Below are 12,316 nucleotides of genomic sequence, written 5' to 3'. Positions count from 1 at the left end.
AAAATATAATATAATGTAATAATATAAACTATATATAAACAAATATATAAACAAATTCATATTTTTTATTATAAAGTTATATTTGATTGTATAATAAATAAATGAATAAAATGTGGTTTATACTGTATTATAAAGTTATATTTATTTGTATAATAAAATATAAGTTATAATATAATAGAGTTTCCTGGTTTGACCAATAAGTAACAATCCAAAGAAATTCAAAAGAAATCTATTCTAACATTGTGTGTGTGTGTGTGTGTGTGTGTGTGTGCACACGCGTGTTTGTTTGTTTGTTTGTTTGTTTGTTCAGGTATACCCTACATCCTCACAAAGATGGCAATATCTGGAATCCTTGTTGGGAATTTTTTTTTTAAATGTTTTGGTCCACATGAGAAAAACGGCTTATAAATAATACTGAACTTTAATAATAATACAATAATACTATACTTTGAAAATGTAAGAATACAGAAAGTTTTCTGTGATAGGTAGGTTTAGGGTTAAGGGATAGAATATACAGTTTGTAGAGTATAAAAATCATTATGTCTATATAATGTCCCCATAAAACATGACACCCCAACATAGATAAAAGTAACAGTAAAGACATTTATAATGTTACAAAAGGTTGCTAAAATTTATCAGATAATATAAAATGTTTTATAATATTGAGCAGCAAAACTGTTTTCAACACTGAAAAAAATGATGAAAACGTCAATAAGACGATACTTGCGCACAAATAAATTTCCTTTTAAAAATATTTATTAAAATAGAAAATGGTTATTTTGTTGTAATAATATGTCACTATATATATATATATAAGATTGTAATTAAATTTGATAGAAGACTTAGAAGACTGATAGAATAATCAGCATTCTTACTGAGTTAGCTGGCAGCATCCAAGCCCGGCCACCCACTTTGTCTTGTGATGGAAAGGGATAACATACTGTAAACAACATTATGATTAAATATTTCAAACATTTACTGCCAGAACAGTGATTTCAGCCTCTTGAAAACACTTAACCCCTTCAATCTGCACAATGGATAGTACAGCGGCTTTTCTTTAAGAGGTCACAGTCGGTTTATCATTGTTCATGATAGGACACATCTCTGAGATAAAAAAAATGACTATATGAATTAACTAACATAAACTAATCAAATTAATTACCTAACGAACTAACTTTGAGCTACATACTTTCACAGCATTTATTAACCTTTGAATGTTAGTTAATAAAAATGTTCATGCTAGTTCACAGTGCAAGATAATATTAACAGATACAATATTTGAGTGTTGTTCATTGTTAACTAATGTAGTTAATTGTTAACAAATGAAATCTTTTACCAATTATACTTACTCCAATGCCAGCCATGCATGTCATAAAAACACCTTTTGTGTCTTCTGCAGATCGACAACTTCTGAATCAATTCAATACCATCTCATTCATTAATAAGAAATCTGGGCCAGTTAATAATGGCTATAGATGTGTTCAATTATTTTTGTGAGGAAACTAAATGCCCTGTGGCTAAATAGTGGCCACTAGAGACAAAAATAAGAACCTGTGATTGGCTGATGAGTGGGTGAATGGGGAGTGTGAATAGGAGAGAGAGAATGTTGAAAGGTGTAGGAGATTGTCTTAGGAGTGAGGAAGGTTTGTAGCTAAAACCTGTCTTTTGTCACCGCTATAGGAGAACACATTGGATAATGTAATCCAACCACATGAAAGATAGATGGACAATGCTCTCTTTCTTTTCTCTCACTACGCCCATCTTTCATCCGTCCTTTCACACTTCTCACAGTAGTGTTTAGGAGCGAATATCAAATCTGACAGACAAGCGAGAACATAAAAATCCTTTTAGCTTGCTGAAAACTGAAATCTCTTTCTTCCTCTTTTTCTCTCTCTCTCTCTCTCTCTCTCTCTCTCTCTCTCTCTCTCTCTCTCTCTCTCTCTCTGTCACTGAAGTGCTCAAAATGTGTTATCCGTGCTTGACCTGTCTATTCACATGGGGACTTGTTAGGACTTCAAGGCTGACAAGGATGAAATGGCAACTCTTAGCTCAACCGTAATTATGATAAAGCGTTAAATTGTCACAGGTTTTCCATGACAAAGCACTTCACCAACTCACAGCATTACTGTCACAAGTGTCATAACATGAGCTCTTCTGTGACTCAGCGATTTGTATTGTTTGATAAGCCTGATGCACTTGGACATTTCATTGTGGATTATGTAAGCATATTGATTCCCGATGTACCCCATATTGCGTTTGTTGTGGTTTGTTCTGTGGCTGCTCAATTGAAAGGATAGAGGTCATTGCTGAGCTTCAAGCTGGTTCACAGTCGATCTCCAATGAAAGGTTGATGTGTTTCATAGCTGCAGAACATATAATAATATCCAATTGCAACAGTCCAATGAGGCAGTGTTTACCGCAAAGGACTCAAATTAACAGCCAATTAGAGGTCAAAGGGTTGTAGCATTGGTTTTGGGTGGCGAGTGGTTAAAGCAGCTTCAGCTGTATGTGGCATTTTATGAAACTAGAAGCGATTTCTCATTAAATTACATCCTGTCAGAATAACAAAATTCGGGCTGAGCGATTTCCCTCTAACAATGATTTTGCTCTTTGTTTTCTTGGTGATTATACATCTGACTAAATAAATCAAGTGCCTGTGAGAACAATAAGCCTTGCTTATTAAATTTGCACCCCCTAATTGAGTGTGTTTGAAACAAATTGATTTTCCAATTCTCTTTGCAACAGTTTACGTTTCATTTGCCAGTCACTGCATCCAATTGGATCATTATATACCCCTTCTGTACTCGGCATCCAGTTCCTGGTGTAATTGACAGAATTCCAAAGCAGGAATCGGGCACTTTCCAAAAAGCTTGAGTACATCTTGTGCTGTAATTGTAATGCTTTTCTTTCTTTTCAACAGCGTGCTCAATCGGGTCCTATAAAGCAGTGGCCGGCTCAGTTTCGTGCACTGAGTGCCCAGCTAACAGCAGAACCAGTTCAGAAGGGTCTAAACTTTGCGAGTGTCGGAGTGGCTACTATCGTTCACCCACCGATGCCAACACCACCGCCTGCACAAGTAAGAGAGCAACCAGCTATATGTAAGAAGATAAGACAATGAATAGACAATCCTCATTTCTACAGGAAAAAATGTGAAAAACAGCCTGTCACTGAGGCAGTTCCCTATAAGGGACAACTTTATACCTTATCTACTTAAAGATGTGTATTAGTACCTTAGAGTGCCCACATGTACCCTTGAAGACCTACTATGAAGTTTTAAGGGGTAAATAAGGTTCAAAAATGTCCTTTTACTGCCCCAGTGGCAAGCTGTTGTACCCCTGGGTAATTGCTTATCAGTTTTGGAAAAACTTTTGTCTGCCAAACCAAGTCATTTTTCAGATGATTCAGACATGATTTTTTTATTTGACATTTTTATAAGGCAATTTAGTTGTACAATGTCATGTGGTGTGATTCCCCCAGAACTTGATATTGATTAATTGATCATTTATTTGTAAATAAATAAATATTTTTACTTTGAGAAAGATCAGAATATCTGTACACAGATTCAAGGTCTATGCAAAAATATATTACTTTTTACTTGATGAATACAAAAATAATTTAGTTGAAAATGGTATAAAAGTTTTTCAGAACCATATCAAACCAATGTGAATACAAAGTACATTTCGAAAAACATTTAAAAAGATTTCCTTTTCTTTATTGTGGGCAGTCATCAACCTAAATTCCTCAAGTTTAAATTCTGCTCTGGTTTATAGAGGGTAATCATTAGACGGTTCAGCAGCGGGTGAGCACTAACAGTGTTTGTGAATAACTGCAGGTTTTCTTTCTCAGGCCCTCCGTCAGCGCCAGTGTCTTTATCATGGGAGTATGAGAGTTCAGAGGGTGGGGTTTCGTTGCGCTGGAGACCTCCCAGGGACATGGGGGGTCGGAGTGAAGTGTGGTATGGGGTGGTGTGCCGAATCTGCCCGTCTGCCACCAGCACACCATCCAGCATGTGCTCCTGGTGTGGAGAGACTGTCACTTTTTCCCCTTCTCAAACTGGCTTAAAGCAAACAAGGGTCACCCTCAAAAACCTGCTCACTAGGGTCACCTACCTCATACAGGTACTTACATACAGCACTTTGTTCATATAGAGCCAGAGCCTATAGAATTCTGAGAAGTCTCATACTGGAAGTACAGTAGAGACAAGCAGGAATAAAATTTTGGACTGTTTTGTGGATTGACTTGCGCCATCAGTTGGATTTCATAGTGAACATCATACTTACATACTGATTAACCCTCTGGACCTCTTCGTTTAGGGGTCACACTTGGCTCCTTATCGGTCAAAAGTGACCGAAGCCCTGAAATGTAACTCTTTTTAATTTTTTTTTAAGGAAAATCAATGTAAATTTTACAGTTCAATAATATTTTTTTTATTATTATTTCGAATTTTGAGAGGATTTTATGATACTATGCAATATTTATAAAAATTGTATGAGCCATTTTTTTCCATTAGAATAATTTGTTTTCAATAAATGCAATATTTCAAATTAATATACAGGGTAGGCCTTTAAAATAAAAAAATTTAAGTGATAACTTAAAGATAACAGGTGTAATGTCGTGTAACCACCTGTATAGCTCCCTATATAAATATACAGAGAGGCTTTTGGATTCCCATTGGGTTTAAAAAATAAAATAATTCTATTATCTATTATTAAAGTTTTGCATTTAGATATATATTTAGACATCGTAAAGTCTACTTTTTGTCAAGGTTTAGATAGATAAGATATTTGTTAGATAAGTATCAGTTTTTGCATTACGTTTACAATCAAACATATACATTTTGTTAGAAACGGAACACATGGAAAGCATTTTTGTTACTCAGTATTTGATCATTAAAAAATCTAACAAAATAAGGAATGGATAGCGATAATTATTCATTGCACTTTTGTCTGTGGCTGATTGTAGTTTGTACCACCAAAAGATTCTCTGAGTTTTCATATTTTTTCATATTTCTCATTCATTTCTTATGTCGGTCATTTTTTACCACAAAGCAGCGAAGTGTGACTTTTTTTTTTTTACCCTTTTGTGTTTTCACAAACGACAAGGCCAAGAGGGTTAAATGAGAGCATGATATAGAGGAGACCCAGACAAGTTGTCACAAACTGTTGTTTAATATATTTAATATTTGATATATTTGATTTAATATTTTTGCTGTTTTATGAATCATGTAAAAAAATGATTGTGTACTTTGTCATTGTTCTGCTGTGAACTTCCCCTGCTACTGATCATTGTTTCTTAAATGAATCATTTTATAACAATAATAGCATGCATGTTTAATAGTTTGTTTTTCATAGCTAATACCATTCAAAGGTTTGTGGTCAGTGATTTTTTGCTGTTGTTCAGCAAGGATGCATTACATTGATCAAAAGTGACAGTAAATACATTTACAAAAAAAATATATAATCAAATAAATACTGTTCTTTTGCACTTTCTATTTATCAAAACAGCACAGCTGTTTTCATCATTGTTATTAGTAAGAAATGTAACTTGAGCACCAAATCATCATATTAGCTTAATTTCTGAAGGATCATGTGACACTGAAGACTAGAGTAATGATGCTGAAAATTCTGCTTTACTATCACAAGAATAAATTATATTTTCAAATATATTAAAATACAAAATACCTATTTAAATTGTAATAATATTTCACAATATTACTGTTTTCACTGTATTTTTTATCCAATAAATACAGCCTTGGTGAGCATAAGAAACTTATTTCAATAAACATTTAAAAATCGTACCGGTAAAAATTGTAAAATTCTACTTAATAAAAAAAGTTGAAAAAAAATAAAATAATCGTACCAACCTCAAACTTTTGAACGGTATTACATGTTCCTATACAGAAATTGTAAAGACAAAGTATAAGTGTCTTTATAAGTATAACTCATTATTATGCCTTAATGCAGCTTATGTGCATGTAAGAGCGTTGTTGCAGTGAGCTGTGTATGATTTGACAGGTTCAAGCTATAAATGAAGTGTCCGCGCTGAGCCCTTTTCCACCTCAGTTCGGCAGCATCAATTTCACCACCAGCCAATCAGGTATGAAGAGCATGTATGCTGGGACCATCCGCAGTGCGCGTGTGCACCAAAATGTTTGCACAGTGTATCTATGTCTTACTTCGTCTGTCTCCAACCATCGCTATGTCTAGACATTCTCCACCCCTCTCTTTCTGCTTCCTCTCCCCACGGTCACAGCTCTTTCCATCTAAAACTCTTTCCCTTCATAATATTTCATCTTCTGCTATCTGGACCCAGGTGGCTTTGGGTCACGATAGGCTGTCATCTCATATAATGGTCAAGAAAGCAGCAAGAGAGACGGAAAGAGATGAAAAATGGAGGGAGGATAATCAATGTGGCAGCCCACAGAAACTTTGGAAACAAACGGTGCAATTCAGATGTCCCTCTCTCGCTGTCTCTCTCTCTTCGTTTTCTATCTTTAGTAGTAATTCAAGCTCAGATGAATTCTGCAGACCTGTATATGATGAGTTTATGTAACTTAACCATTATTTATGCTTTGGGTGCTGTTGATTGAACGGGATTGAGTCACCTTTACAAGCACTTCCACATGACTGATTAACAGACATTGGTTGAGACAAGGGGGTCGGGGGCTGGAACAGGGTGGGAGAGGAAAATGGTTAACTCATGACCTCATTAACACGGATGAGGCTTCAGCAATGTCTAACTAACCGTCAAACACGCACCAAAGCATGATGTAAATGGCTTATTTGGGCCTACATGTGAATCCACGTGTGTATTATCGCTCTATAATGCTCTTTCTCTTTATAATGAGGAAGGCATTGAATATTCATTCAGAGCAGTGGAAAAGTAGGCTGCCTATTGTGAAATGATGAGCCACCATGTGGTCACTCTTATAATTACATGTTCTTATCTCAGTGCCTTCTGAGGTTCCCATGCTGCACCAGCTGAGCAGATTTCAAGACTCCATCACACTGTCCTGGCCTCAGCCTGACCGGCCCAATGGTGACATCCTGGAATACCAGCTCCGATACTACGATAAGGTCATTACTGTTATTTATGCAAAATTCATAATCAAACCTATTTTTTTATAGGTTTAAAATAACCGGAGATTATGTTGTTAATTAAAACTAACACTATGAAGTTTTTGTTAATTGAAATAAAGCTGAAATAAAATTAAATATTAATATTACTTAAAACACTAATAATACTCAAATCGATTAATCACGATTAATCACATCTAACATAAAGGTTTTTGTTAACATAATATATCTGTGTAAATATACATATTATTATATTTATATATATATAATATATATGTGTGTGTGTGTGTGTGTGTGTGTGTGTGTGTGTGTGTAATTAAATCTAAATAGAAATATTAAAAATGGCAAAAAGCACATAATATTGAAATAGAACTGGAAACGACATGAGTAAATGATACCATAATTTAAAAAAATTTGGTGAACTATCCCTTTACATCAATATAAAACGTTGTGTATGATGATGTGTAAATAACTTCAGCGAACAGATGGTGCCTTATTGTCACAGAGATGGTGCTTTCTCTCTCTGGCAGGGGTCTGACGAGGACAGCGCTATGAGCGTCTTCAGTGAAACCAACACAGTGACAGTTGGAGGTCTGATTCCAGGCTCCATCTACGCCTTCCAGATCCGTGCTCGAAATGAGAGAGGCTACGGACCCTACAGCCACACTATTTACTTCAGCACTCTAGCAATGGGTAGGCCAAAAATATAACGCGTTATGTCACACTTAATTTATCATTCTAGCTAGCATATATGCAAGCTTACTCATAATCTATTAAATTTGCAGTCTCAGTAACAACGGTGTCTTCTAGCTGTGTATTTAGTAAAATTGCCCCTTGCAGGATAATTACCGATTATGCTCTTCAGAGTTCATTTCTTTTCATTTTTCAGTCCGAGTATAATAATTTCAGTACAAAAAATAGATGCAATTTTTCTTTTCTATGGCTTCAGTACGAAATGCTTCGTTTAGTAAGCATATGACCTATGCCTAGGTAAATATACACTAACTCAGAGATTTCAGATGAACTCCTTTTGACTTAGCCTATATTATTCTTTTAAAGTGCCTCCAAATTGCAATTGTCAGTAAATATAGCAAATTTTACAAAATCCTCCTAACGTTATCATCTGCAAATATTTAAGAACTAATTTAATCTTTTTTTTGTAATTAATACTTTTATTCATAAATTTAAAATGGATTAAAAGTGACTGCAAAGACTTTTATGTTGTTACAAAAGATTTCTATTTCACATAAACGCTGTTCTTTTGAACTTTCTATTCATCAAAGAATCCTGAAAAAAAATCAGTTTCCACAAAAATATTTTCAGCTTTGACCTTGCGAATAATAAGAAATGTTTACTTTAAATATCTTTTTATGTGTGAATATAATAAAATATTATTTTATAAATTTATTTTAACAGTTATTATTATTATTTTTTATTTGGTATTGCCATTTTTCTCTTTGTAGAGGAACAGTCTAAGCAGATTCAAAATCGCCTGCCCCTAATGATCGGATCAGTAATGGGCGGAGCAGCATTTCTATTGGTTGTGATAGCGATCATCATTGTCTTTGTGTTTCGAAGGTATGTACATTAAAACCCTTGATCTCAGCAATTGTGTAAGATATTTGTATTAGTGCTGTCGCGATTAATCGCATCTAACATAACAGTTTGTGTTTACGAAATATATGTGTGTATATATCATTACATTTATATATATTGTATGTCTGTGTGTGTATCTGTGTGTGTATATACTGTACACACACACACATATTTATACATATATTTATACATTATACATTTATATCTCACATATATGTTAGATAAAAAAAGGGCTGTTTATTGCATATCAGATTACAAAAGAACATAACAGTTATTTGGTCTTTTTCCTCTAGTAAAAGGAGAGAGAGCCCTTATAGTGACAGACTTCAGAGATATATGAGCAACAGAGGTGAGAGCTTTATGTCTTGTACCAGTGAACTGCAGTGAATACTTTGCTTTCTGTTCTCCAACAGTCACTTCCTATATATGAATGAAGAGAAAAAACACATTTTCACTTCATCTATTAAAGTGGGCTGTATTCAGACTACTTTGTAATTATTGCTATTATGCAACAACTGTGTTTTAGTAAAGTCTACACCACAAGTGTAGAGTTTGTCAGTCTGAAACCAGACTGGCAGAATGTCTGTGACAGAACCAGTCATTAGAAGGGTGAAAACCAGTGTAGTCGGGGCCATACGCACATATACGCTGTATACTTACTTTTTGCCCAGGGCTGTTTGTGTATTAAGACTTCTACGGATCTATATTTGCGTGTACCCACTTGTTTTTTTTGCTTCGAAACTCCATAGTCTACTGTAGTCCATAGTCTAGCTTCCCCTTTAACTGTGTGTCCAATGCTGTTGTGTAAACTCGCGATTCTTTGTTGTAATTGGTACATACCATGCATTAGCACTTCTATCATTCTACCTTTTCCCGCCCATCATCGACTGACGGTGCGTGTTCGCGCTGCAGTGAGAGAACTCACTCAACCCCTAAATAACCAAAACTGGCAAGTACTTAATAAATATTTATACCATAGTTATTGAAAACATATAGAGTTACGATATTAAATAATTATATACATCGCACACGCCCACTTTCAGAGCTTTTATACGCACTAATTTCCCATACGAACTGAAAAGATAATCAGCGCAACCTGACTGAAGCCTGGTTTATTTATTTGTGCATGAATGGCAAGCAAATCACTTTATACATTCACTGTAAAAAATGATATGATCAATAAGTTTTGACAACATATGTTTTTACATTGCTTTAACTCATCAAAATAAGTTAAGCAATTTTCGACTTTTTTAATAAGTTAAATAGATTGAACTAATTTTTATTAAGTCAGTTTCATGTAATTTAAGTCGAATTGACTTAAACAACCAAGTGGATTGTACTTAGAAAAAATTTAAGGCAGCAACTTTTTTTTACAGTGTACTCTGAATCTTATCACACCTCAAAAGTGCGACAAGATTTCCGCGAGCCCTTCGTGACATCGATGATAAAATGTGCGACCCATTTGAATCCTATTGAGAATTTAACACTTTAAAACGCTATAGAGAAAGTCAAACATGACCTAGAACACCCATAAACTAAAAAGACTGATGAAAAGAAGAGAAAACATCATCTTGTGCCAACATTTATTAGAAAGCTTTTTAAACTATTTATGACCACCTTTACTAGAATTTATCATGATTTATTGTGGTAAATTTTTACTAACTTGTATAATTTATAATTTCTGGGCCTGGTTTAACAGACAGGGCTTAGATTAAGCCAGGATTAGGCCTTAGTTCAATTTAGACATTTAAGAAGCTTTTATAAACGTGCCTTAGAAAAAAACATTACTGCTGTGCATCTTGAGACAAAACAATGACACTGACATATTGTAAAATATATCAGTGCAAGTTGCTTTCGGTTAAGACAGCTCAAACATGCATTTTAGTCAGGGAGTAGACTTAAGCCTTGTCTGTGAAACCGGGCAATAATCTGTTCAGGGAACAGGCTATTTTATTTTAACTATAGATTTATATTACAACTATGACATGTGTAGGTTGCTATTTTCATAATAAATGCTGTAGTAAAAAAAGAAAAATGTTTTTTTTTTAATGAAGTTAGTTTGATGGCACATTGAAGTAGAAAATTCTGTTAAACTGATAAGCTTCCAGGTGCTTAAATAATATACAATACATCATAATTGCAGTTATCAACCAACTTTGCATGTGTGGATGATACCACAAAAGACCATTATAATTAACAAACAAATAAATCTCACGAGGGTGCATGCCCTGGGACCCCAATAAAACAGTACACACTTCAACCCCTCCCCTAATGTTCAAACCAAAACTAAACCCTTGAGGAATTGTCTTTTATATGGCCACTAATGCCAAAGCAAATTTAAGAAAATGTTATCTGGAAATATTTGTTTCACATTAAGTTATTTTTCCCCACCCACTTGCATAAAATGAAACCTTAATTCCAGATGTACCACTTTTCACAATGAAAATAATTCCAAAGCAACATGTTTAAATTATAGTCGTATAGAACTGTAATGCTGCTAAAAATGATCTGTTAACCAATTTTAGTTTGCAATTTTTAGTCTGAATTTATTTGTTTTTTAATGATTATATTACAAGTGAATAACAACATAAAAACACATTTACTGTCATGAATGGGTAATAGTAAACCACTTTTTTTTTAGGACTACACCACTGTGTAATGTGGATGTTTTTTCATTCAGGTGGGGTGAAATATTACGTGGATCCCTCCACTTACGAAGACCCCAGTGAGGCAGTCAAAGAATTTGCACGAGAAATCGACCCTGCTCACCTTAAGATCGAAGAGGTCATTGGAGCTGGTTAGTACATGTGTGAAAGTTACTTTTCCAGTGTCAAGATAGCATTAACTTGACATACAGTATATAAATCAGATAAAACAAGCATTATGGATTCTATGGCTTTTATTACTTTTGGTGATATTTTTAAATGTCAGTTTGAAATAGAACAATCTAATGACTGGATTTCTCTTTCTAGCTCAGTTTGGGGAGGTGTCCCGTGGCCGGTACAGGCCACTAGGTCGTAGAGAGGTGTTGGTTGCGGTCAAGACTTTGCGTTGGGGAGTGACAGACCGTGAGAAGAATGTGTTTCTCAGTGAGGCAGGAGTCCTTGGCCAGTTTGACCACCCCAATGTGCTGAAACTAGAGGGTGTGATCACACACTCCCCTCCTGAACGTCTTATCACAGAGTTCATGGAGAACGGCCCTCTGGATGCCTTTCTCAGGGTAAGAAGTGACAAGATGTTATATTCAGTTAATTTTTTTTTTTATATAAATGAACTATATTGTTATATTATATTTAAAATATGACAAGATGGAAGTTAAATTATCAAATAGTTTATGAAGAATGACCCTTAGATGCCTTTCTAAGGGTAAGAAAAAGTGGCATTTTTAGAGGGGTTTTTAGAAGGACTCTGACTCTGAGATGGCGAACGGGAACATGGTTTGTGTAACATTAGCAACACATTATTAGCTTTTTGGTGATGTAGTCAAGCAAAAGGCTAATCATATAAATTGCCATTATGTGTCCGATGTTGTAGAGAGCTATAGATAAAACGCATTACATTCTGATACGTCGACTTGTAGACAAGCCTGTATAATTCACTCTTCCACTTATGGAATATGGCTGAATGAAACCAATATTTCCACT

General features: G+C 34.8%; 1 protein-coding gene across 5 annotated transcripts in view; it reads left to right on the top strand.

The window, feature by feature from the left end:
- The window catches only part of ephb6 (eph receptor B6), a 56,210-nt gene that overhangs the window by 34,216 nt on the left and 9,678 nt on the right, over positions 1-12,316 (top strand). For all 5 annotated transcript variants that reach the window (XM_082151013.1, XM_082151012.1, XM_082151015.1 and 2 more), the window contains 9 exons: positions 2,921-3,076; positions 3,847-4,118; positions 6,015-6,096; positions 6,952-7,076; positions 7,607-7,769; positions 8,540-8,654; positions 8,966-9,021; positions 11,353-11,469; positions 11,645-11,892. In XM_082151013.1, the coding sequence (XP_082007139.1) occupies positions 2,921-3,076; positions 3,847-4,118; positions 6,015-6,096; positions 6,952-7,076; positions 7,607-7,769; positions 8,540-8,654; positions 8,966-9,021; positions 11,353-11,469; positions 11,645-11,892 (1,334 nt within the window). The remainder of the gene's footprint in view (positions 1-2,920; positions 3,077-3,846; positions 4,119-6,014; positions 6,097-6,951; positions 7,077-7,606; positions 7,770-8,539; positions 8,655-8,965; positions 9,022-11,352; positions 11,470-11,644; positions 11,893-12,316) is intronic.

The sequence above is a fragment of the Leuciscus leuciscus genome, assembly GCF_965113295.1.
Source record: "Leuciscus leuciscus genome assembly, chromosome: 20".
In the NCBI taxonomy this organism is placed as follows: Eukaryota; Metazoa; Chordata; class Actinopteri; order Cypriniformes; family Leuciscidae; genus Leuciscus; species Leuciscus leuciscus.
This window is presented reverse-complemented; position numbering and strand designations above follow the sequence as displayed.